We start from the raw sequence: 27,585 nt of genomic DNA on the forward strand, positions 1-27,585 counted from the left end.
CAGTAGGGATAAAAGCAAGATCTTATACTTGGACTTTAAAAAAAAAAACCCAAACAGTTTCACAAACTCATGATGGGGAAGACATAATTAGATAGAAGTTTGAAAAAGATCTGGGGTTTGGTGGACTGCAAGCTCAATATATGAGTCACCAGTGTGATATGGTAGTCAGAAAAGCTCATGTGATCTTGAAGTGCATTTAGAGAGACAGCTTTCAGGAATAAGGGAGTGATAGTCCATGTGGTGAGGAAGCAGCTAGGTGGTACAGTGGAAAGAGCGCCAGGCCTGGAGTCAGGAAGACCTGAGTTCAAATCCAGCTTCAAACGCTTACTAGCCATGTGACCCTGCCATTTGCCAAATGAGCTGGAGAAGGAAATGGCAAACCAGTCCAATATCTTTGCCAAGAAAACCTCAAATGGGGTCACAAAGAGTCAGACACAGCTGAAATGACTGAACAACAACAATCTCTCTATGCTCTGTCCCGATTAGACCATATATAGAGTATTCTGTTCAGTTCTGGGTGGACATTGATAAGTCAGAGACTATTCAAAAGTGAAGAGCTTTGAGTTCATGACATTAGGATTTGTTGAAGAAATTGGGAATGAAGACCCAGAGGAATCATGGTAGCTATTCGCAAGTATTTGAATGGCCTTTATCAGGAAGAGGGTTGATTAGACTTTTGTTTCTGCCCAGAGTGCAGAAGTAGGAGTAATGGGTAGAAGAGGCAAAATTATTTCCTCACAGTAAAAGCTGTTGAGAAGTAGAAAAGGGCTGCTTTGAAAGGTGATGGTTTCCTTTTGCGGTTTTAAAGCAGAAATTGGATGACCACTTATCAGGTAATTATAGTCAGAATTTCTTTGGGGTTTGAGTTGAATTAGATTGGATTATATGGCTACTTAGATCCCTTCCAACTCTGAAATTCTATGATTCTGTCAGTTGGGCTGGCTTTGTAGCTTTCTAATGAATTAGAATCCAGAAGTTGCTAAAGTTCAGGTACTCCTGGAATGTCAAGGAATTGCAGGTTAATTGCACTCATTTCACACACCAGCAAGGTTATGTTTAAGATTCTGCAAGCTTGGCTTCAGCAATATGTGAATTGAGAATTACCAAAAGAGCAGGCTGGTTTTCAAAGAGGCAGAGGAACTAGAGACCAAATTGCCAACATGTGTTGGATTATGGAGAAAGCAAGGGAGTTCCAGAAAAACATCTACTCCTGTTTCCTTGATTACACTAAAGCCTTTGACTGCATGGACCACAACAAAATGTGGCAAGTCCACAAGGAGATGGGAGTACGGATCATCTTACTTGTTTCCTGAGGAACCTGTTTGTGGGCTGAGAAACAACAGTTAGAACCAAACATGGAAAAGCTGATTGGTTTAAGATCGGAAAAGGAGTAGGACAAGGCTATGTATTGTCCCCTTATTTATTTAACTTACATGCAGAGTACATCATGTGAAATGCCAGGGTGGATGAATCAGCCAGAATTAAAGTTGCTGGGAGAAATAGCAATCTTAGATATGCAGATGATACCACTCTGATGGCAATAAGTGACGAGGAATTTAGAAGCCTCTTGATGATTGTGAAAGAGGAGAGTATAAAAACTATCTTGAAGCTTAAAAAAAAAAAAAAACAAAACTAAGATCTTGGCAACTGGTCCCGTCATTTCCTGGCAAATAGAGGGATAAGAAATGGAAGCAATGTCAGATTTTATATTCTTGGGCTCAGAGATAACTTCAGATGGCAACTGTAGCCATGAAATTAAAAGATGTTTGCTCCCTGGAAGGAAAGCTATGGCAAATCTGGATAGCATCCTAAAAAGCAGAGCCATCACCTTATTGACAGAGGTCTATAATCAAAACTGTGGTTTTTTCAGTAGTAATGCATGGCTGTGAGACTGTAAGGAAAGCTGAGCTCCACAGAATGGACAGTTTTGAATTGTGGTGCTGGAGAAGATTTTTGAGAGTCCTTGGACTGCAAGGAGATCAAACCAGTCAATGCTTAAAGAAATTAATTCTGGCTCTTCACTAGAAGGTCAAATACTGAAGCTGCAGCTTAAATACTTTAGCCTCATAATGAGAAGACAAGACTCACTGGAAAAGGCTGATTGAAGGCGAAAGGAAAATGGGGTGATAGAAGATGAGATGGATAGATATTGTCATGGAAACAATGAACATTAAGGACAGACTTTGAGAGATAGTGGAGGATAGAATGGCCTGGTGTGCTATGGTCCATGGGGTCACTAAGAGTTGGACATGACAGAACAACAACTCCTCCCCCCATTCTGGTATTCCTGGAACCACTCTAAAACCTGCCACATGCCTATATCACATATCTGCATTGTTATTTAAAGTTCTCAGCTATCTCAGTTCTCTGACTTTTTTTTTTAACAAGGTTTTGGTAGAAGGGCTAGAGCATTAGAACTTGTAATGATAGGCTGCTTTTCTTAAATTGTTTAAGGAGGGTTCTTTGGGCCTCCTCCCAGAATAATATGTTTAAATGCATAAAATAAAACATGAAGGATTGCAGAGGAACTAATTATCTTGAAATAAAATTATCAATTAAAAAAAAAGTTCACAGACTTTTTTTGGGGGGGAGGCAATCAGGGTTAAGTGGCTTGCCCGGGGTCACACAAATCTGAGGCCAGATTTGAACTCAGGTCTTCTAGACTCCAGGGCCAGTGCTCTATCCCCCAACAATGTTTTTCTTTAAATAATTATGATACAAGGAAAAGGACAGAATTTTAAATGATTTCTCAAAGCTAAATAGCAAAATAATCTACACAAGGTATAATAAAATGCTTTATAATAAATAATTTGGTGTGTCATACCATGATTTAACACATTGCTGTATTTTGGGAAATAGTATTTAACTTGATATAAAACTCATTACACAAAGTCAAAGAAAGAGACTCTACTCTACAGCACTACATAATATATCTACATTACTTAAGAATAGTCTAGCCAGTTAGTATCTCCTAATAATAATAGGACTTAAATCTCTTCTTAAGATTAGGAATCTGTGGGGCAACTAGGTGGCACAGTGCATAGAGCACTGACCCTGGAGTCAGGAGGACCTGAGTCAAATCTGATCTCAGACATTTGACATTTACTAGCTGTATGACCCTGGGCAAGTTGTTTAACCCCGTTGCCTAGCCAAAAAGAAAAAAAAAAACAAAAGAAAGAAAAACATTGTTTAGCCTTTAGTTTTTGAACATTTATGAACCATTCCAGTATTCTGACTCCTCAGAATTGCCATGTGAGTGTTCTCTCAGGAGAAGTTCTGGAATCTGAATCTGTTATTAAGATGTTGGTGATAAAGTGAAGTTTATATTTAGGACTTTAGTTTTTACCTTAAACTTCATTATTGTATTTAGTTGGTTGTTGTGAGTTGGTTATTAGCTGGTTATTTAGTTGGTTGTAGTGAGTTGGTTATTATATTTATGCACAAGTATGCATTTCAGTCTTGGCTAGATATCAAAAATCCTCTCTTGTATTTCTTACTGCTAAGAGAATTAACTAGGTATAGAAAAATCTAGATGTTTCTAAAACTCATGTACTTACAGTAAAGCAAGAAAAATATAATTTTTGTTTCTAGGTCATATAATATTAACAGGGTCGCAACACAAGCTGTAGAAGATGTTTTAAAGATTGGTAAGTACCACAGTGACTACTTTTTGCCAATTGTATTTTTAGAAAGAATTTTATTTAATTCCAGTGCTTTTCCTCTTCTAATAGCTAAACAGCAAGCAAACCTGGATCTTCCATTGAATAAGGAATTAGTTGAGAAAGGTTAGTGAAAAATAATGACAATCATTATAACTTAATTAGTTTGGCTGATGTTGGTTCTAAATAATACTATACTTAGTAGCCAGGAATGTCAACACTATAACATGTACTGGTCACTTGAGTGAAATCATGGATCCTTCAATGTGTGTACTTTTTTCATTAATGGACATTTCAGTTTTCCCACCCCTTCCTCAATCCCTTTCACCTTGTCCCCTCCCATTACAGCCTTCCCTTCTCCATTGTGCACATTAAAAAAAACAAAAAAAAAATAAAAAATAAAGTCCCTATATTAGCTATGTCTGAAAATATGCCTCTTTCTGTATTTTAAGTTCATGACCATTCTGTCAGGAGATAAGTGACGTTTCATATTCATTCTTTGTGGTTTATCATTGTCCTAAAGTCTTTCAAAGTTTTTTTACACAGCAGTTCTCAAACTTTCTGGCCTCAGAACTCCTTTGCACTCTTAAAACTATTAAAGAGTGCTCTGGTGCCTCATCTGGTCCGTGTCCACATCCTTCCTGGCATGCAGCCTCCTGAGTGCCCACCGACATGTCGTCACCCTGGATAGCGATTTGTGACTTCTGTACAAGAGCCCCATAGAGGGCAGCTACAGCAAATAGCCATTGCACTGAGTGAGGATGAGAATACTAAGTCAAAGTGCCAAAGACAGAATGTTGGAGGAGCTAACCAATCTTATCTGGACCATCTGGAATGCCCTGAAAATTCAGGATGTCACTAAATGTCTTGAGGGATTTGAGTTCCTGGGAAAGGCACTTAGAAAGGCCATGAGCATTGTGGACAAAGAGGATGTCCCCTAATTATACATCCACATCCTAGCTGATCTGGAGGACTATCTCAGTGAGCTGTGGGAGCACATGGAGGGAAAGAAGATGAACAGGAGTAATGTAAAGGCTCTGAGCACCTTGCATCAGAAGATTTGTAAATATAATCAGGATTACAAAGTCCAGATCACCAACTATAAGCGGAACCCTGAGCAGTCTGTGGATGAGGATGCTTAGAAAAATGAGGATTCAAAAAATTCTTCCCCTTCAGATGATGAGGATGATCTCAGTGTGACAAATTTTCTGAAGAAGTCTGAGGCACCATTCAGAGAAGTCGCACGCTCCTCAAGAAGATGGAGGATGAAGAAAACAATTTGGATGATGATAAAGACTGGGGTTCAGATTCCCTTTCCTCGGACTCTGATTCAGGAGGATGATGGAAAAGATACTTTGTTGGTTTCCAGATTCCTTAGAAAAGAGCACCACAGTTAAAAAGACTGCAGAAAAGAAGTGATAGAACAAAGCCAAGAAAAAGCATGACTCGGACATCCAAGTACCTAGATGAGGAGGAGGATATTGAAGGTGAGGATTGAGAGAGGGTTTGAGGAGGGACACCACTTGTCAAGCCTAAAATGTTAGCCAGGGGAATAGTGATTACCCATGCAATGGTAGTCAAGAAGTTGAATGAGCTCTTAGAAGAAAGGAACTGGTTTGGGAGCCCAGATTGAGCTGCTGCCACTGATGGTTCAAATCTCCGCAGAAAATAATCTACAGGAAGGAGTGATTAAGATCAAATTCAATATCATTACTTGCCTCTATAACTACAACTTTTAACATGCCCACATACATGAAGCCAGAGATGTGGCAGAAGTGCTTAGATTGCATCAGTGACTTGATAGACTTCTTGTTTGCAAATCCTCACATCTTTGTTGGATAGAAAATCCTGGGAGAAAATAAGAACCTATCTAACTTTGAGCAGCCATTTTGTGGTTGAAGTTGTATCCCGACTCTGGTTACCAAGATCATGCCGAACACAAATCCTCATTCCCAAGAATAGGTGGAGCATCTCAAGGATGAGGCCCCTGTCTGTGCCATCATTGACCATGTTCAGTGCTAACTGCAGAAAAAAGGAATGACTAAGATCTGCCATATCTACTTCATCGTGTGCTCCATACCTACTGCAAGTTTGACAGCAAGACCCATCACTGGCAGCTGGCTTCCATGAAGGGTCCTCAAAGTCAGAGTAAGAACAGGCTGAAAATTAGAGGGAGGATTCAGGTGTGCAAGTACATATATACCAAAGATTAGACTGAATTCGGACTTGTGCAGTCCTCTGCCACATCTACCAACATGTGCTTCATTCTCGCTAGTAACCACCCACAGGACAAAATTCAGCCCTCAGATCTGCTTGTGCAGATCCTTTATCTAACCATGGTGCTGTTGGGTATCTGTGTTTTCTGCCAGGGCTTAACCAAGGATGCACACATTGCCCTTCTGGATATTTCAGTCTGGTGGTCATGCTGAGGAGCTGGTGGGGCAGGGCAGAAACCAGGAGCAGGAGAAGGTGGAGTATTGATGCCAAGTTTCCCTCTACTTGTCTATCAACCTGGAGCTGCTTGAATGTGTCTATTTGGTATCTGCCATGCTTCTGCACATCTCATATATAGTAGCCCATGAAAGAGAAGCCTGGAGGCATATGGTCAGCAAACAGTTCCACCACCAGCTGTGGGTGGGTGAGCAGCAGCCCTTACTCGGTCCACTGAGATAAAAATGAGGGAACATATAGTACAAGCTTCTAAAGCAGTGAAGTTGGGTGACTAGAAGAGTTGGTCACAGCTTAATCATTAATGAGAAGATGAAAAAGAAAGTCTGGGATTTGTTCCCTGAGGCCAACAAAGCCCATACTATGCTGGTTAGAAAGATCCAGGAAGAGTCACTGCATACCTGTCTTTTCCCCTATAGCGGTGTCTACAACTCTATTAGCATGGACATAGTGTCTGAAATGTTCCAGTTGGATCTGCCCACTGTTCACTCCATAATCAGCAAAATGATCATCAGTGAGGAGTTTATGGCTTCTTAGACTAGCCAGCACAGACAATGATGATGCACTGCACAGAGCCCATAGCCCGACAGAACCTGGCCCTGCAGCTGGCAGAAAAGCCGGGCAACTTGATGGAAAACAATGAGTGTCTTCAGTACCTAATGAGATTATAAGAGACCAGAAAGATGGCTATTGGAAAAAATGAGGGGAAGATACATGCATTGAGGGGGTTACTGCCAGCAGTTACCACCTTCCAAATGACTTCCCCAGGGGATGCACCTTTTGAAATGTAGCATTCATCCAGAGTAGAGGTTCCCAAACTTATTTGGCTTACCACCCCCCTTTCAAAAATAATTACTCAGCCACCCCCCCTGGGGTTTGGTTAGGTTAACCCTTGTCTTTATTCAGTGCCCCCCCCCCCAGTTGCACTCGAGGCTATTACTGTGCTCCTGGATTGTTCTAGCACATTTCACCACCACCCCCCACCCCAGGGGAATCCCCACTTTGGGAACTTGAGATCCAGAGTAATTAAAAGTCTATTTTGTGTTGGGGGAAAAATTATTGGATACCTCCCAAAGAACATTTGTTTGTGTGGGTTCTGTCTACCAGTATTTACCATATTAGAACTTAAAATATCCTATTATTATAAAAATAAATTTGAACTCATGGACCTCAAAGGGTGTCTGGACAGCATTTTGAAATGCTCTGTATTTTTATCATTGTGTAAATTTTTCCCATAGTTATGTTCACTTTGCTCTGTATCAGTTCATAAAGATCTTTTCAGTTTTCTTTGAAATTGTTCATTCCATTATTTTTTATATTACAATAATCTCGTTATATTCTTATACCACAATTTGTTTAGTTATTCCCCAATACAAGGACATCCCCTTAATTTTTAGCTACTATAAAAAGAGCTACTGTATTTTTTATATATTATTGAAACTTATTATGCTTACTTTTATTTATCTGTTTTCAGTAACAAATGAGTATAATGAATCTTTATTGTATAGTCCGGAAGAGCCAAAGATGCTTTTCAGCATTCGAGAACCTATAGCAAATCGCATATTCTCAAGTAGTCGTCAGCGTTGTTTCTCTTCAAAGTAAGTTTTGTAAGGTTTCGCTAGTGACTGTTTTGTTCCCTTTTAAGTACTAATGTGAATTGCTTTTCATTAAATTCACTCATCTGTAGTTAACATAGTGGAAAAACAACCTATTGAACAAATGTGGTAGTAAGAGATTGGCTTTAATGATACTCCGTTCAATCCTATTCTGAACCGGTAGATGTGTCAAAGAAACTTTCTGGTTTATATGTTATTTGGAGATGTTGGGTCTTTCACTTGGGTAGTTCTGGTTTTGTTTTGTTAATCTAACAAGGTAATGGGAAGGTAAAAACAGATCAATATATTGAGAAAAATTTGAATAGAAGGTAATACCTTACTTCTTACAGAAATTTAATTCTACTTAAAGTAGATTAAAGTAATTGAATTCAGTGATTTCAGCGTTTCTCTCATTGGACAACAGTAGTAAAAATAACTTGACGTTTCTTATAAATTTATTTTAGAGTTCAAAAGAGAAATTAGTGCCTTGTTTTAGAAACTGTGATTTCTGCCTTAGCTTTCTCAGATTGGAAAAAGGAAGCCTTAGTTAAAAGAAAATTTCAACTATTTGACAAGTCATGCTTTTCTTTTCAATTTAATTTAGTTAGTATTTTATTTTTCCCCAGTTACATGTAAAAACAATTTTAACATTCATTTTTAAAGCTTTTGAGTTCCAGATTCTCTCCCTTCCTCCATCTCCACCCCTTCATTGAGAAGTCAAGCAATTTGATATGGGTTATACATGGGTAGTCATGCAACACATTTCCATAATAGTCATTGTGAAAGAAAATATAGGCAGAAAAACCTCAAGAAAAATAAAGTTTTTAAAAAATATGCTTCAATCTGTATTCAGATACCATCAGTTCTTTGTCTGGGGATAGATAGCATCTTTCATCTTAAGTCTTTCAGAGTTGGATTGTTGTATTGCTGAGAATACTAAGTCATTCACAGCTGATCATCTTACAATATTGCTGTTACTCTGTACACAGTACATTTCACTTTGCATCATATGTAAGTCCAGGTCTTTTGAGAGCATTCTGCTCATTTCTAATAATACAATAGTATTTCATCATAATCACATACCATAATTTGTTCAGCCATTTCCCCAGTTGATGGGCATTCCCTCAATTTCTAATTCTTTGCTCCCAGAAAAGAACTACTATAAATATTTTTGTACATATTGGTCCTTTTCCTTTTTGTTTTTTATCTCTTGGAATACAGACCTAGTGGTGGTATTACTAGGTCAAAGGATATCCATGGTTTTATAGTCCTTCGGGCAAAGTACCAAATTGCTCTACACAATGGTTGAATCAGTTCACAACTCCACCAATAGTGCATTAATACATTTCATTTTTTCCTACATCCCTCCAACATTTGTCATTTTATTTTCTGTCCTATTAGCCAATGTAATAGGTATGAGGTCATGTCTTAGAATTGTTTTAATTTGCACTTCTCCAATCAGTAGTGAGTTAATATGGCTATAAATAGCTTTGATTACTTCATCTGAAAACTGATCATATCTTTTGATCATTTATCAATTGGAGAATGGCTCTAATTTTTATAAAATTTACTCAGTTCTCTGTATGTTTGAGACATTAGGCCTTTATCAGAGAAACTTGCTTCAAATTTTTTTCACAGTTACTATTCCTAACTGTACTTCCCTCCATCCTATTCCTCCCTGCCCCTTGTATATTCTGTTCTCTCTCTCTCTCCTTTCACCCTGTCCCTTCTCAAAAGTGTTTTACTTTTGGCTGTTCCCTCCTCCCCAAAAGTCATGCTTTTTTAGTTAATTTCCTATGTTTGTCTGTGAAGAAATTCCGTAATAATACAGACCAGCTACTGTTCTACAAATAATATTCTTAAGTGCGACATTTAACATTGAGAGGTTAAGTTCCTTGCTCAAGGCCACATAGCCACTATGTGTCAGAGATAGGAATTTTTTTTTTGCTTTCTGGTGAGGCAGTTGGGGTTAAGTGACTTGCCCAGGGTCATACAGGTAGGAAGTGTCAGTGTCTGAGGTCGAATTTGAACTTAGGTCCTCCTGACCCCAAGGCCAGAGCTTTATCCACTGTGTCACCTTGCTGCCCCCGAGATAGGAATTTAATTTACATGTTCCTGACTGTGGTCTGCTACACCACATTGCCTCTCACCATTTCCTTATTGAGAAAAGTTTAGCTTTAAACTTCTGTTTAGACTTTGTAAGTTTTCCTTATATGTACAGGTTTTCAGGTCAATAAAAACATTTTCATTTACAATTCATTGTAGTCATTTGTGAGTTAATTTTGGTAGGGTATATTTTAAACTCATGATGTTGCTATCAGTAAGCATGAACAATGCAGTATTCTTTAAGATACTGATTCTTTTTCATGAAAACTCATTTTACTTTTGCAAGTATCTTAAGTTTTATTCATTCATTAATAAAACATATCCACCAAACATACTGTGAACTTGGTGAGTTCATCCAAATTTATATACCTTGAAAAATTAATTTGGAGGTTTGAGGTTAGCAAAGTTATAATTATATTTGATCCACATGGACTTCTTAATATTTCAAAGATGACCAAACTGCTCAAATGCTAGGGTTTTTCATTTACTTACTATTTTGTGGGAAATTATTCCTAATGTTAACAATAATGTGTTTCTTCTTTAATTTGCAGGGTTTGTGTTCGTTCTCGTTGTTGGGATGCCTGTATGGTTATAGATGGAGGAACTTCTTTTGAGTTTAATGATGGAGCAATAGCTTCAATAATGATCAATAGAGATGATGCACTTCGAACTGTGCTACTAGAGCAATGAAGGACTTACTCACTGGACAATAAATTCTGATCACCCCAAGAAAAATATTTTAATTGCAGAGACAGACTGCATGTCATAGCACTGCATTTTAAAAAATTGTTGATGACTGTTCCTTAAAATTTGGATACACAGCCAACTCTGAAATTTGGGAGATCTTGAGAGAACCTCTGTGGTTGAGAAAGCTTGAGAAAAAGTATTGCCTAAGAAAATGGATGGACTAAAATCACATGGAGATCTTAGAATTGGTGCCAGCTGTATAACCTACAGATGTTTTTAAGTGATAGTACCTTTAAATTTAAAGAGGTAGGTTCAAAGAAAAGATTAAATGTATATTAAATTAACTATAATAGGGTCCCTTCACCTCTATCCTTATCCCCACTCCCTCCAATAGTATTCGAGGATTGTTCAAACCAAACATACTTACCACTCATGAACATTTTTTTTTTACAGAGAAACAACTTGAATGTTAAGATTTATTGTTCTGATGATGATTATAGATAATTTTTATAAATCCTGACACTGACCTGTTTGAAATAGGTTTTTTATATGTACTTTTAAGAATTTTATAATTTCAGAACATGGTGATGATAATGCCTTATTTTTTTTATCTTCAGTGATTTAAGGCCAATGTGAAATTTAAGCCTTTTTCCTTTTCTGTCCCACATTTCCTCTCATCTTTTAAAAACTTTACAAGAACCCTTTCACTTACATCTTGATTCAGGTCATGCTGTTCACTTGTGGTTGAAATGCATTTATCTGGAGAAAATCATGCTGCTATTATAAACTTTCTAACTGCTCAAAAATTGTCTTGATACTGAATCAAAGACTTTTAAATATGTGATCATTGGAGTAGGTAATCTCTAAGGTTCCTTTCAGTTCTACAATTCCATGATGATGTGATAATAAAATGAAGTTATATCTGCATAATCTGAATTTACTTTAACCTTAAGAAAAACCATTTACTGTTTGAATCTACTGGTTGAGTACAGTATCTGAAAGAAAGTCAACATAAAAATTAATGAAATATTTGTGTTCATTCTATTTTGAATGCCTTGGTTATAGTTTTATTATTTTCTAGAGTTTTCATCTGATTTACTGCAAGCTTCCCTAGCTGCATTGATGTGTATGTTATGACTGCTTTTTTTCTTACATTATGAATTAGATGAAAATTTGTGAATAAAAATACAAGAAAATCTCTTTAGTTTCCATCTCATTAGCAAGTTGCCTTGTAATTTTCTCCCAATACTCCCACTACTGCTTATACACTATATTCATGTGAAAAGTTTCATTGAAAACTTTTTTGTAGTGATAAGAAGTAAAATAATTTGTGAATGATAAGAACAATAATTAAATACATAAGTGAACTAAAATGTTTTGCCATGCAATATAATGAATTTATCATGTTGCTTTTTCTCACCAAGTTGCAAACTACTTATAAGTCTTCAGAGGGAGTGCACTATGTAACATAATGAGAATGATGAAATTAAGATAGCATTGTCTGTATTAGATAGATAATGTCAATTTTATTTTACTATTATTTTTCATCTAAGAAAAACACTATTTTAGACCTGATTTGTTTAAGAATGAGTTCAAGCCTTTAGTTTTCTGTTGATTTTGTTAGTTATTTTTAAAATTTTGAAGCAAGCACTTTGCTCAAATAGAAATTAATGGTTCTACCATGTAAACATTTCTTCACTCTGAAATATCTTGGTGACCAAATAATGTATACAACTTTTAAAATAATTAAATTTATTACTATTTTTGTCATCTGTTGAACAGGAATGTAAAATTTAAATTCATATTACTTTAATCATGCATTCTACTGTGCCAGTATATAAGGGTATCATGTTAGTGATCTTAGGAATATGGCTCTTCCCTAAGTGCAGGCACCCCATCTAATGGTAATTTTTGTTCAAAGTGCTACATATTAATATTGGGTTCCTTCTGCTGATTTTACAGTAATTAACGAATGCAACAACTAAAAGAACAGGAAAAAGTGAGCCCATATATTTGTGTATATGCATACATATATATGCATATGTATGTATATGTGTATTTGTACACATACATATATAAATATAGATATATAGAACTAGGGTTCTGTAAAGTGAGAGGACTTTTTTTTTAACTGTTTTAAGGAAGACAAGGCAAAACAGCTTTTAAAAATACATCTTCATAAACAGGTAACTGGCTGAAAGATCAAATGGACATTTTTACTGACACTAATAAAAGGATATTAGGGAGAATGATGAACATTTTCCTTAAAGATCTTTTTATCATCATTTTATGATGGTTTAGCAAATGCTTAAGTTCTGACTCCATACTTGAAAAATAAAACTTAGGAAAAAATGTTCATGACATACTTTCTTACATATTGATTTGATATTTTGAAAAGTAATGACATGATCTCAGAAGTTGTCACTTTTTTCATACCATTAGAGTGTAAGCTCCTTAAGGGCAGTGAATTATGTCTTTTGCTTTTAATATGACACAGCGAATAATCACATATTGACTCATTCTACCAGTACAGAAACTCTCAGTCTTGGCACATGTTTTTGCCAAACTGAAACTTGACATCCTTTGCTTTTATGGGGGGAAAAAAAAAGACTATGGAGTGTTGGTAATTGAGTGTGTATTAAATACAAAATGATACAGTATTTGCCTAAGTATTTTCATAATTTTTATGTTTCAAATAGATTTCTCATCACCAGTTTTTAACATTGATGGCTACATTTGGATAAAATTAACCCAAGCCTTTTTATTCTTGTTACTAGCCTCATTTATTTCATAAAATCTCTTACCCAGAGCATCTTGTTTGAAAAGTAAGTTCTTTGTAAAAAAAAATTATTTTGATTTTTCTGACACGTAGGCAGCCCAACTTTGAAAATATGTATTATACTTATCAGCATGTAGATTATCCACTTTATCTCATTCTTCTGGGCTGGTGTGTGTGACCAAGGAATGAAATTATTTTTAATATTAAGCCAAAGTAGGCAACCTTTCATCATCAGAAAGAAACATTCTAAAAGTCTTAATATTGATGGATCTTTACCCACTTTTCACAATAATGCTTTTGAGAACTGACCATTTCCGTTTAGCTTTTATTGCACACTTGTGATAGTTGATTTGCAAACTACAAAAGCAGTCTATGATGTGATAATTTCATGTGGGACTTAAGGAAGATTGTCTTCTGCTTTTAAGTTAGATCACACTGTAGGAATTAGGGCCATAAATTATCTAAACAAGTGAATATAGCATAAGGTAGTATGTAAGTGCGATAGGCATTCAAAGGAGGGAGAGATTATTACTAGCTGGAGTGAACAAGAATTCAACCAGGCACTTGTTTTAAGTCCCTACTATGTGAAAGGGACTAGGGATATACATATTAAAATAAAAATTTTCACTTTCAATGAGCTGACATTCTAAGAAGGGAAGGAAGAATGAATGAATGGGAAAAGCATGTATTAAACAGTATATCCCAAAGCACTGTACTAAGCCCTGTAGATACAGATGAAAACATAGCTACAGCCATTGTTCTCAAGGCACTCACATTCTGATGGGGTGTAAATGACCTAAGGTTTCAGCTGCATGTCAGATAGAAAATTCCCACTGTCCTAAGTGTGCAAAACAGATGGTAATACATCATCAGTAATGTTTCCTGATGAAGATCTTATTGTTTCTGATTTGAACAATGTAACGGTGCCAATCATTTTGGTGTCAACACAGTGTCCTGGGAGTGGAAGATGGTGCTTGAACTATCTTAAAAAGAAGAGAGGAATTCTATGAGATGGAGGTGAAGAGCGACTTAATTCCAATTATGAGGGCCATCTAGTTACAAAGGCAAGGGGACAGGAGGTGGAGTATTATTTGTGAGGCACAGAAAGGCCAGTATGACTGACGGTAGATTTTTTGTAGGGGAGCAGTGTGGTAAGCAGACTGGAAAGTAAGAAAAGGACCCATTTGTGAAGGGCTTGAAAAGTTGAAGAAATTTGTATTTATCTGAGAACCATCAGGGAGCCACTGAAGTTTAATGCATAGAGTAGTCACATCGTGTAGAGGATGGATTGAAGTTGGGAAAGATTTGAATCAGGGAGAAAAAAAATAGATTGTTGCCATAGCTGAAGTGAGAGATGTGGAGGGCCTAAATGAAGTAAGGCGACAGCTGTATGACCAGGGAGAAAGAAGAGATACTGTGGAGGTAGAAATGGCAAGATTTAGCACCTGATGGATACGTGAGGTAAGGAGGATAATAACCCTAAGGTTACAGATTTGAGAGATTGGAAGAATGATGGGGGATGGCTTTCACAGAAATCAGAAAGGGACAAGTGGATTCTTGGGAAAAGATAATGAGTTTGAATTTGAACATACTAAATTTGAGATATCTCTGAGACATCAAATAGACAATTGATAATGCAGGACTAACACTCAGGAGAAACTGGCCTTGGCTATAGATCTGAGTTACCTGTATATAGAGAATTAAACCCAAAGGAGCCGATGAAGTCACTAAGAGGATCCAGGAGTCTTGGGAAATAACCCATAGGAGGCATAATGGATGATGAACCAACACAAGACTGGGGAACAGTTAGGTAAGAGGAGGACCTGTGTCAGGAATTAGAAAAACTGGAGCAGCTAGGTGGCGCAGTGGAGTCAGGAGGACCTGAGTTCGAATCCAGCCTCAGACACTTGACACTAGCTGCGTGACCCTGGGCAAGTCACTTAACCCTAATTGCCTCACCAAAAAATATATATACATATATCCAGGAGGGAGAGAATGGCAAACAGTGCTGAATGCAGCAGATAAGGATGAGGATAGAGATAAGGATCCTTAGGAATGGCTGAAAGGATTTAAACAGACCTTCAAAGTTGGTTATTATCTAAAGGATGACTGGGTGAGTGTGGGGCTGGGGAAAGGGCAAAGTATACACAAAGGCCTAGACATATAAAAGGAAATAGTGACTAAACTACCTTGAATCAGAGGAAGAATAGAATCTCTAGCTTGGATTTCAGCATAATTTGACAGTCTTAAGTATCTTTATGAATGAGATGGAGATGCAAGCTAAATCATATATATTAAGTGAATTTAGACTGGTTCAAAGATCAAAAGCAGAGTGATAAATTAATGGGTTAATGTGAACTTGAAGGTCTCTTATAATGCCCCAGGAATCTGCCCCTGACCCTAGTGTGTGGTTTTTTTCTTTTGTCTGTGATTTGAAGATGTCCATGACAGGCTTGTCAGAGTGTGAAATGAGGTTATGTAGGATGGTTTAAATGGAAAACATTTAAGATAAAAAAAAAATCTTGATATAGCTTATCAATAGACTGAATTTATTAAGATGAAAAGTAATAGACATAAATTAAAATTATGCAAAAGTTTACTACACAAGGATGGGGGTGGAATGCCCAAACAACAGTTGATAGGGAAGAATCTGGGAGTTTTTGTAGACCATAAGCTCAAAATAAGTCAGCATTGTGACATGGCAGCCAAAAAAAGCTAGTGTGTTTTTTCTAGGGCATCGAGAATCAGTGCTAAATGAGAGGTGACGGCTTTCTTTCTTACATTCTGGTCAAAGAACATCTGGAGTACTGGATTCAGTTCCAGGTGCCATATATCAGGAAGCACACTGACAAGATGAGCTTGTCCTGGAGGGCAGCCAGGATGGTAAGAGGACATTTATTTCCAGACTCCACTGCTGACTCCTCTCCACAAGATTTTATCTACCTTCACACACCCCTTATCTGTGCCCGGACCACAGTAAGCACTTAGTAAATGCTTATTGACTAACTGGAAGCCATGCCATATGAAGGGGAACTGAAGAAAAAGGATATTCATTCTGGGGAAAAATGAGATGATAGCTATATTTGGGTAATTGCAGGGGTATCCTGAAGAAGAGGGGCTAGTTTTTTTTTTTTTTTTGCTAGTCCACAGAAGATAAAACTAGATTGACAATGAAGGAAAATTTAGGCTTGATGTAGGGGGAAAATGCTTCCAAAATAATGGTCTGCCTTAGGTAATGGGTTTCCCCCTCACTGGCAGTTTTAAAATAGTCAAGACTGCAAGACCCTGTCAACATCACAGAATGGTATAAGTGGTATAGGGTAGACCCTGAGGAAACTTACAACTCTGCTTCTGATTGTAGTAGAAAATTCACAGAAGGGGTACTTGAAACACGTAGGTGGAACATTATGTAAGAACATAATTTGGTTGTCTTGAATGCCTGAATGAGGTGTTGGCTCCAGTCTTTTAGGAAGCAGTTCAACCAATGAAGATTTCATTATCTTATGAAAAGAAAAATATTTTAAGTATAGTCTAGAAGCTGTGTAGAGGATGGGATGGACAGAAAGAGGCAGAGAGACCTGTTGGGACCATGTGGCAAACAAGTATGATGGCTAGGTGCATCTATTCTGTGGCAATCTCCTCAGGGGGAAGCCTGTACATAATACAAAATAGGTTGAATGTTGGTGGAAGAATTAAACCCAACATATCAGAAAGTATAATGTGGACTTGGTAGTATGGTGGAAGCGTCGTTAACACAGAGGCGTTTTCGTTGTTTTTGCATTCTTAGGACTTGGCACAGTCCCATGCACCTAGCAGGTTCTTACTAAATTGCTGGATTGAATTAAATTAGAAAAAATAACAGGAGAGGAGACCATACTCTGTCATCGCTACCTTCGACTTCCTACTTTTAAGTATGGACAGTCCCAAGATTCGGAGTAGAAACTTTGATAGAAAAAGTGAGAATTAGAACAAGACAGGGCTAGATTTGGAGTTCTCCAGTTGGGTTAGGGAATGTCTACTGAGATATATCTTAGTTCTGGGGAGCTTAGGGGTCTAGGTGGAGAGAAAATTCACCAGGCCAGATGTTCTTATGTAGAGTCTGAATTTAAAAAAAAAAAATTTGTGTAACTGCTTCAGTATAATTGGTTTTGTTTGTATTTTGTTCTTAAAAACTTAATTCTGAGGAGGGATCCATAGACTCCACTAGACTTATCAGAGGGATCTGTGACACAGAAAGGGTTAACTCTTAAATATTAGTTTTTGCCCATCACTCTAGCCCAAGGATTCTTAACCTTCACCTTATAATGGACCCATTTAGCAATCTGGTGAATCCTATGGGCCTCTTCTCAGAATGTTTTTAAATGTATAAAATAAAATACACAGGATTACAAAATAAAGCAATTATATCAAAATAAAGAAGTGAGTTCCCTCCCTCTTCCCACCCAATGAAGCAGCTAGGGTGGCCTAATGGATAGAGCACTGGGCCTGAAGTCAGGACGACTCGAATTCAGATCCAAACTTGGACACTTACCAGCTGTGTGACCCTGGAAAAGTCACCACCTCTGCCTCAGTTTCCTCAACTATAAAATAGTGATGATAATAATAGCACCTGCTTCATAGAGCTGTGAGGATCAAATGATATATTTGTAAAATGCCTGGCACATAGTAGCTATTTAATAAATGTTTGTTGCAAGCCTCAATAAAGTCTTCAGCCTTCTTCTAGACTCAAGGAAGATCATTAGGAGAGACTTTCAGAGTTTTTTCCTAGTTCCCAAGTGCAAAGGGAAGACTATAACCCTGTATACCAGGGCAATCCCCCAAAATTAAATCTGTTGATTTAAAAGTGAGGATTCTAGACAGAATCTTCTGTGTAGTAATGGCAACAGTTTTTGGCAAGATGGTTAGGGTAGAGTCTAAGTATGAGCAAAGTACGCGTTTAAGTTCAATCCATTAAACTCTTGGTACCATTTTTAAAGTGACAGTATATTACTATTGCATTAAGTTTACTCATATGCTGCCCTTGTTGCTTTTCACAAAGTTGGGCTTAAATGCATAAAGGACGAGTCATTTGTATAAATTTTTTTCCTTTTAATTAAAAACATATAAAAGTAGACATCGTGAAGGTCACTAAAATCTTGGCAAGATAGCTTATATCTGGAATTGAGTGCTGAAGAGGATGTGTATCCAAAGGTACAAATCCCACCAGACCCACCCTATGTCTCTTTAATGGCTATTATGTAAACAACATTTCAAGGTGTAGTTACCATTTCGTGACAGCACGTGTAACAGGCTGGCAACAGTTAATCTCTGTATAACACTGGGCCAAAGTGTTTTCTCCAGCAGTCTTAACAGATGACAGTGTCCTTAGTGGAAATGCAGTTCAATCTACGGCAGGCTTACCATATTAGTTCCATCTTGATTTTTTTTTTTAAGTCAGTCACAGAAACAAAATAAAATTGGTATTCTTTGATCAATGGGAAGACGTGAAGTGATTTGTTGACCTAGTTTTTAAGAGTATGAATAATTTTTTTTCTGGGTGCTCCATCAGTTCTAAAAAGTCAAAGCTGCTCCCCAACAGGTAAAATCAATGCTTTTAAGTTGGGGTTCCTGCTCCCAGACTGCCCAAAGTCAAGAAATTGCTCCTCTTTCACAAGAGTGCTGAAGTTTCATGGTGCTTCCTAGTAATTGTAGACCCCAGAGCTCTTTCAAATGGGGCATTCCAAACAAAAGATGCAAAGATTTTTTATTTCTTCTTATTCAGTATTTGATTCTAAGAAAAATCAAAATAGCCCCTTCTAGACCTCAGCTATAAGGAAGAACAGGGAACAAGGCCAAATTCCACCTAGCACCTAAAACAGAAATTGGTTTGTGAAACATAAACCATCAGAAGCAAAAGCACCTTCAGTATAAAAAAGTGAACAAGGCAGCAAGCCTTTACCAATGGTAAGATACGTGGTCATGATGTGAAAAAATGTTATAAAAAAGCAAACAAACACCACCATAATTACATCCCCACAGCTAGTTTCAGAACCTAGAAAAAACTACCTATGAATCACCGTAAAGAAACGTTGTCTAATTAGTCCAAGAAGACCTCAAGCTCATCAGTCACAGAAACCAGCTGTCATTTGGCTTGCTCTGCCTTCAAAGGTTCCTAAGCATTTTTGGTATGCATATATCACCAAGTGGAAATGTACTTTACTCTTTGCCCCAACCCTTGGGCTAAAGACAACACTTTTTTCCAGGATCTTAAAATGCTTTTGTGGGGTCTCCCTTCCCATGATCCTTATTACCTCAAGGTTCAGTGATTGGTACTCAAAGACAGAGTTTGGACTTTTTCCCCCCAAGCTCTATTTGTGCTCTGTTCAGAAAATGAGTGATTTGGGGTTCTTCCAATCTGTTCTATGTAAGGCAAGACAGAGAAAAAGAAAAAGCATGTATGATTACTGAAACAGTTTCTATAAAATTATTCACTTGAGCACTGGCTGCATTCTGAAGATTTTTAGAAGAGGGAATGTCAGAGAGGTGGTATGAAGTACTTACCTTGAACCACCTTTTAATAATAAGTACAGGTTTACTGCCTTAAACTCATAAATAATTGAAATGTCATGGCTCTCCAAGCAGGCCTTTAAAGGGCATTGACAAAAGTTGTGTTCCCAGTGCAAAACACTCATTCCTAAATTTTTATGAGTTAGTGACAGGAAACAGTTCTTTCTCAAGTGATCCTCAAGCCAAAACAGTTATAAGGTGGAAGGTGTAACTCATCAGAAGAAAAATGGTTGAGGGACTCCAAGTACAGGGGCCTTTTTGTCTGCTCTTCTGTGAAGTCACTTTGTAATGAGGACATCAGTGGCTATTTGGATTGGGCATCATCAGGCGGCACCTGATGCCCCAGATCTCTGGGTTCTTTTTGCTGCCCACTGTTGGCCTGGCAATGCTAGTGAAGTGAGAACAGTTGATCTTCAGATGAGGGAGTGCTTCCTTTAGCACAGGAAGGGAATTTTCTGTTACAATTCCAAAAACCTGTAGTGTCTTCAGTGAGGGGATATCTCCAAGTTCACTGGAAAGGGAGACATATACAACTTTTAGACCAGCTAATCTGCACTGTATAGTTTCTCCACCAAATAACACAACAGGTTTCTACATGATCTATCACAACCCCATGTCAACCCGAGAAATATGGGGGAAAAAAAGAATAATACAAAAACAGTAGCAAACTTGTCACCTTGCACTATCACTTGAACAGAACAATCCCTTTGTGAATGTGTGATTTGTTGCTTTGGAATTTGTTGCTTTTGGAATTGTGGACAATTCCACAAAGACAGATCCAATGAAAAATGTTTGGAAGACATGAAAATTAGAAGAAGGCCATCATTATATCTAGCTCACCTCTCCAGGTTTAAGAGTATAAAGCAAAACAAGCTAAGATCCTACATGTTCATGTAATTATCTAGTGATTCCTATTCTCTCCCTCCAAATAACATATGCTTAGTGCTTGAGTTTATGTATTTGTATATCTCTGCCCCCACCTCCACTAGAATGTAAATTTCTGGAAAGCAGGGGCTGTGTTGCTTTGTATCCCCACTGCCTTATACCTTGTACCCTGACTGTTATTAGTAACTGCTTGTTGAATTGCATTATTTCATGCCAAGGTACCCTGCCAGGTGCTAAGGACACAAATACCAAGGAAAAAAAGGCATTTATTTTTCTCACATTGGTAAATGATGACAACCTTTCTGAAATTTTGCAGAAGATAAATTGGTGGACAAATATTTTTTAGAAGTTAAATAAATGGAAAAAAAAAAACATTGGCTCAGCTTGAAACACTTCAGGTTTCAATCTGATTTCCCTCTTGGCAGCAACAGAACAATCAATAGCTCAGAAAAGGGGAATCTGATGTTACACAAAGGTTGAAGTTTATGTTTATTCAGTCTGTTCTTGTCCAGTTCACCTCACTTCTCCATCTCCAAATTGGGCAGTCATACCCCAATGTTCATTATGTGAGAGCAACAGTAAAGGGCCACATGTAAGAGCTGGGAAACAGCCTTAGCATGACTCTCGAGGAAAGCATGTTCCATGTGTCAAATGTGTATATGTGTATGTGTGTCTGTATAAACTTTATGAGCTGAGCTTCCCATTTCAAAAAGGAATGGCACCTTAAGTAACAAAATGAAATCTACTATCAAATTCAGTCGGTCTGACAAAATAGCACACCTTAAAATTGAACTTACCCCACATACTTAAAACACTAGATTCCAGTTAGGAAAGGATGGTGAAACAAAGGCATTATCGGTGCTTACCAGTGGCCAATGCCACATTACAGAAAGCATTCCCAACCCCTTTCTTCTCCTAACTCATTCCCAACCCATGATGCAATCAACCCACTACTATATTTACATGAGATTAGGACAGGACAAACAATTTTCTCAATGTCAATGAAATGCCGATTCACAGAAAAGGGTGACTGTTTGCCAAATGTCAACAGTGTTTTTTGCGAAATATCTGCCTTCTCAATGCAGACTGATGTGCGTAGGAATTCATTATCTCTTGTACCCATCTGTTTGAAGGTACATGCCCTGTACAAAGTCTCAAAAAAGAAAATATTTGTTTTCAAATTTCAACAAACCACCCCATTACTGAAGAATAATCAATACAACTAGAAAAGGCAGAGAGATAAAAGTTCCTTTTTTGTTTTGGGCATTTATGATAAAAAAAAAAAGTTATCGCAGAGAATTTTTGCTGAGTTGTTCTTCAGTTGTGTCTGACTCTTTTGACTCCATTGGGTGGCAAAGGTGGAATTCAAACCCATATCTTCTCACTGGTTGGGGCTTGGGTGCTACACCTGCAAAGATTACCCCTAAGGCCATGAGTAGTGGTTGTAGCAGCTGTAGTAGTTTTCAGCAGAAAACTTCTGATAAGAGTGGCTGCATGCTGAGAGGAAACAAGCCTGGAAAAAATGGGGTTGTGGTTTATACCCCAGTGACATATGAATGAGGAAGCAGCCCAGAAGTTAAATGACCTGCCCAAGGGCACAAAGGTAGCAGGTGGTAGAGGCTGAGGCTGAACACAGGTCTTCCACTCCCGTGTTCTACCTTCCATTCTTTCTATTCCTCCTATGAGTCTCTGTTAAGTGGTTAGGTTATCTGCCCCTCAGAATGAAAATAAATATTTAGGAGATGCTATCTTAGCTCATTGGAACTTCTTCAGCCTATTGATGTACTTCTGGTTTTTCCTGAGACATTTTCCAAGTTCGACATTCAATCTCTGCTTGGTCCTAGGCTACACCTACCTTTGGTCAGTGTCACCCATTCAGGTTTGATACCTTTGCTATTTTTTAAAATTTTATTTTATTTTATTTTATTTGTTTTGGTGAGGCAACTGAGGTTAAGTGACTTGCTGGGGTCACACAGCTAGTACATGTCAAGTGTTTGAGGCCAGATTTCAACTTAGGTCCTCCCTACTCCAGGGCCAGTGCTCTACTCAATACCTTTGCTATCAATGATGATGACTGGTGACACTTATTAATCAAATGATCAAAAAAAGCTTTATAAGGAGGCACTCACAGTAAGGCTGCTGGCATTATTTCATAGCATCGGCTGAGCGACAAGTGTTGGAGGTAGATGAGTTGATGAAGTTCCTGGAAACAGTCAGTCTTCAGCAGGACACTGTCACTAAAAGATGGGGAAGAGAAGACGTCCACAATAATTGTCTCCATCATCCACGAAAACCTTCTGATAGCCATTTCTTCCCTTAACAGTCACCCTTCTCCCTTTTCCCCGAGGTAACTACATCTTTCTTCCACAAATCCATACCTTAAATCTAAGTGGACCAGATTGGGGCACCTTCCCACTAATGTCGTCACATCTAAGAAGGAAAAAAAATATATATATAGGTATTTTTATGGGCAATTTGTTAAACACAAATCCATATCAACTGCCTTTGGGTTCAAAAGGAACCCTTTCTTTCTCAGAAAAAACAGACAATAAAAACAAAAACATCAGAATGTACAGGACAAATTTTAATCAAAATATGTGTTAAAAAAAAAAGTCATACCTTCTGTTTTGAGGTAAGGCAGCCCATTCCCTTTCTCCACCCTCCATAAAATTATTCTCATTTAGAAATTTAGTTATTAAGAACAGTGGAACACTGATTAAACATTTTGCGTCACCCAAATTCCCTCTAATGCCTGTGTAGCAACCATTCTGCAGAAGTATCAAATGGAAAGTTAGTGTTTAGAATTTTGTACAAAACTAGCAAGTAGCTTTGGCTTGCAAAACTCCATAATACTCCTGAACCAGATCAAAATGCAATTGGAAAATGTTTAACAAAATAAATAAGAATACAATATAAATAATGTTAACTTGTGGTTTTCTAAGTCAACAAATAACGCTATTTCTATTCGAGTTTGACACTGCTGATCTAATTCAGCCTCCTCTTCTGAGAGAGAAGGCAAATGACCTGTCCATGTCATTGTAGGTGGAGAAATGCAAAGTCAGCCACTAAAACCCTGGGCTCTTGCCCCTTGCTTCACATGTCCTTAGCCCCCCATCATAATGCAATAGGAGCCTAGAAAGTTCAGTGTAAGGTTTGTTTTTTAAAAATACCTTTCTGTAGAGTAAAACAAATACCTTACACAACACAAAATTTGGAGCACTGCTGTTATGTAACAGCTACTGTTCCCTGATCCTTTGTGTCTCAGCTTTCCTTGGGTGATCAATAACACTTCCCCCTCACCCCAACTTAGGCTATATGGGCCTGCCTGGGCCTCACTCTTTCCTCTTCTATGGCTGCCAAATATTTGGGACCACTATCACCAACTATTCCCGCTGAAATTCATTATGTCCACACATGTTCTAGGTTAACATCTAAGAAGACCTGGCTGGGAGAACCTCTTCTGCCTACTGTTTCTGAAACAATCCAGAACAGGACTTTTCAATATTTTGCCCAGAACTTTTAGTGAGGTCAGTTAACTTCATTCTCTCCTATCAAAGTAATGAAGTGACGAATGAGAGGCCCTGATGAGGACACTGCGTCTCCTTTTAATGAAGTGATGATAATGTACTGTGATTTTTTTTTTTTTTCTGATATGTGGGGCATGGAAGAAATGGGACACTAAGGGGAAGAAGGCTGAACAGATGGGATGGGGGTAATAAAAGATATAAAAGAGGATAACTGTGGACAAGGGAGAAAAATCAAGAAAGGACTTCTTCCTCTAAGCAGATGAAGCAAATTTTCCTATATCTGAATATATACTGGTACGGCATTTGAAAATAAGCGGTAATGCTTTCATGGATGACTGGTGTTAATTCTGATGTGTGTTCTAGTAAAAGATGACCTACCTAAAAGGCTCTGGCTAGGTGTGAGGATGTCAGGAGGGGGAGGGGAAGGTCTCTGGTGCATTTGGCAACTTAACTTTGATCCCTTACAGGTAGTCCCTTCCCAGTTACCTGATCTCTGTAGATTCTGTCTGTACCCACTGAGATTCAATTGTGTCACGCTTTCTGTGATAGAGCTGACGGCAACTTGGATGTGTTCTGCCGAGAAATCAGAGCACCAGGAGAGGTTCAGCTCATCTAAGCTGCATAAAAAGGACAGAAATCATAGTTGGGTCTGAGATAGTGACTGAGAACAGGTTCCACAGGAAAAAACTCTTTGGATGGTGAGCCAGTTCCCAAATCAGCCCAAGTCACCTGACCCTAACTGACCAGAAAGGAGAGATCAGTGTCGCTCAGGGCAATAACTAAAACGTTGTTGTTCAGTCATGGCCAACTCTTTGTGACTCCATTTGGTGTTTTCTTGGCAAAGATACTGAAGTGGTCTGCTATTTCCTTCTCCAGCTCATTTTACAGATGAAGATGAAGCAAACAGGGTTAAGTGACTTGTCCAGGGTCTCACTGCTAGTAAGTGTCTGAGACTGGATTTGAACTCAAGTCTTCCTGACTCCAGGCCCAGCACCCTATCCATTTTGCCACCTAGCTGCCCCAGTACTTGAAATACTGGAGGGGGACAAAACAAAATCTAAATCCAGTGAATTCTTACATATAACAACAAGCTGCTTTTACATACTGGGAAAGATAATTTTATCCTCACTGCTCCCTATTCCCAATGCTTGTTCCCTGGAAAAATGATGGAGGATTTCTGCCGAAGTCCCCACTGAATAATTCCTCCTTCCTTTTCCTACTTCACACACGATTCCAGGAATGGAATCGAACAGGAAATAGGTAATGAGCATGGAATAATGTTTTCTCATAACTGTACTGCTCTAAGGAAAAGATGCTATTAATGGTGAGTTAGTAAAAAGATTTTAAAAAAAGGGAACTCTGCAATGACTACAATAATCTAAAAGAAAATGACACTGACAGGAAGCCAAACTGATTAATTTTAAGACCAGTTTTAGCCTTAGTATATTTGTATGAATACAAGCCCCTCCCTCCTCTCAGTGGGCAGGTCGAGAACCACAGTTGCAAATTGCTACATTCCCTGTGAGACGAAGTCATTGTGCCTGTTCTATAACTGATTTTTTTGAGGGAGGAAGGAGTCAAAAAGGAGGGTTAGATTATAACGTAGGGGAACAGAATGAGAAAGGAATAGAATATGAAAATGGAAGGCATCAATAAAACGTGTTTTTAAATAGGTAAAAAGTAAACCCTGTTTTAAGGAAAAAGACATTTGCAATCTAAGTCCCCTTTTCAAACCTAGGCAAGCATGACTACGTTACATATACTGATGCTATCATTGTTGTTCATAAGTATAAAAATGGCAACATTGCAAAAAGTTACTTATGGAAGTCTGCAGGATATTTGGTATCACCAGGGAACATAGTTTTTTCTGGCACTGCTTCTTAAACCCAGCACCTGAGCTGAGTACTTAGTTTGATGAATTACCTCACTGCCACATAATCCATTTTGAATAGGTTTAGGAGGGTGTATTTTCTATCCTGAAGTCCCACAAAGACTCTTAAGAGACTCATGAGAAAGAGTAATTCTGTGATTATATAAGCTATATATCACATCTTGGTAACATCTATCAAATATCACTGAGACCTGGTAAACACTGGAAAAACTTTTTAAAAAAGAAATCTGAATCACAACAATAAAAATTGAGGTTTACTTTGATGGTATGTAGTGTCTCCCAAGTTTGGCAAAGTCAATCGATTTTAAGTGGAAAATTATTGTGGAAAAAAGGCTTAAGTTTGAAATACCGAGTTCTAAATTTCAAATCCACCGTTTTTTCAATCACATGGGCTTGAAACACCCTAACAAGTTTTTTCTTTTTCTTTTTAAATGGATGAAAAAAGAGATGTGACCATTATAAGTTAGCCTGACAACTTCACTACAAAGCAATTCCTACCGAGTACAGCCGCTCAGCAGAGCCCCCAGCGCAGAGGCTGAAAATCCGGAACATCCAGAGAGGTTTAATCGCACTAAGTCTGAATTCTGAGCCAGGTTTCTGAAAGAAAAGCCAGAAATACACAAGACCCATTCAGCATTTACTAAACATGTGTGTGTATGTGTGTGTACATGTATGTATGTTATGGTTAGGAAGTAGGGTAAGGAACCTAAAAATGTGGAAGAACATATATATACCTCAAAAGGCATAACAATCAGTTTGGAAAAACAGAACCTGACATGCATAAAATAACTAGAGAAAAGTTCTAAGGTAACCTAAGTGTAAGATAGCATGGTACAGACCCTATGCTTAAAAGATGAAGAAACTGAAATAAAGAGGATTAGTTGGATAAGATTTCACAAAACAAGCCAATCTTAATCTGGGCCCTGAGAGAAGGGAAGAATATAGATTAATAGGGGAAAAGGAAGGGATGACAGGGCATTAAAGGAGGGAAAAGGCTTGAAAGAGCAAATGAGCAGAAACATTTCAGGATGTGTTAAGATCAGAAGGCAGAGAAGCTCAGGGCTTCAAACTCAAATCAACATCCAGAAACCCACACAAAATCAAGATGGTGTCCAAGGCTGATCTAGATGGAATAAATTCTGCTTTTTTAAGCTTTTCTTTGTTGGAAACAGCAACTTAGGGACACATCAGAAAGGGCACCAGGGCAGGTGAGAATTCCTATGGTTCCCAGAGATTTTCTAAGAGTATTGCCAATGATGAAGATTACCAGCTATCACTTCTGAAGCAATCTGCCGTCCTTCACAACTGCCTAATAAGAGGTGGGCATAAAAAGTCCACTGAATGCCAGGTTCTCTGCTCTGTGTCCACCCCCTTGCCATATCACGTAGCACGCGTAGCAGAGGTGGTAATCACGACCCACCTGACGATGGCATCTGAAAGCCTCAGTCCTTCCAGGCTCAGG

The 27,585-nt window shown here is 38.0% G+C and overlaps 2 protein-coding genes across 9 annotated transcripts in view; one reads left to right on the forward strand and one right to left on the reverse strand.

Moving 5' to 3' along the window:
* NADK2 (NAD kinase 2, mitochondrial) overlaps nucleotides 1-11,693 on the forward strand; it is a 62,640-nt gene extending 50,947 nt beyond the window's left edge. For 7 of the 8 annotated variants that reach the window (XM_027846277.1, XM_027846278.1, XM_027846280.1 and 4 more), the window contains 4 exons: nucleotides 3,592-3,647; nucleotides 3,732-3,785; nucleotides 7,582-7,705; nucleotides 10,360-11,693. In XM_027846277.1, the coding sequence (XP_027702078.1) occupies nucleotides 3,592-3,647; nucleotides 3,732-3,785; nucleotides 7,582-7,705; nucleotides 10,360-10,498 (373 nt within the window). In that variant the 3' untranslated portion in view covers nucleotides 10,499-11,693. The remainder of the gene's footprint in view (nucleotides 1-3,591; nucleotides 3,648-3,731; nucleotides 3,786-7,581; nucleotides 7,706-10,359) is intronic. The other variant, XM_027846279.1, reaches the window with a different exon arrangement.
* Nucleotides 11,694-18,365: 6,672 nt separating this feature from the next.
* SKP2 (S-phase kinase associated protein 2) overlaps nucleotides 18,366-27,585 on the reverse strand; it is a 29,753-nt gene continuing 20,533 nt past the window's right edge. Inside the window, exons 5-10 of the mRNA XM_027846285.1 lie at nucleotides 27,544-27,579; nucleotides 26,622-26,720; nucleotides 24,719-24,849; nucleotides 23,084-23,135; nucleotides 22,835-22,942; nucleotides 18,366-20,331 (exon numbers count right to left, since the gene is read on the reverse strand). Of these exons, the coding sequence (XP_027702086.1) occupies nucleotides 20,118-20,331; nucleotides 22,835-22,942; nucleotides 23,084-23,135; nucleotides 24,719-24,849; nucleotides 26,622-26,720; nucleotides 27,544-27,579 (640 nt within the window). The 3' untranslated portion in view covers nucleotides 18,366-20,117. The remainder of the gene's footprint in view (nucleotides 20,332-22,834; nucleotides 22,943-23,083; nucleotides 23,136-24,718; nucleotides 24,850-26,621; nucleotides 26,721-27,543; nucleotides 27,580-27,585) is intronic.

Source organism: Vombatus ursinus, unplaced genomic scaffold (assembly GCF_900497805.2).
Source record: "Vombatus ursinus unplaced genomic scaffold, bare-nosed wombat genome assembly UNPS02015106.1, whole genome shotgun sequence".
In the NCBI taxonomy this organism is placed as follows: domain Eukaryota; kingdom Metazoa; phylum Chordata; class Mammalia; order Diprotodontia; family Vombatidae; genus Vombatus; species Vombatus ursinus.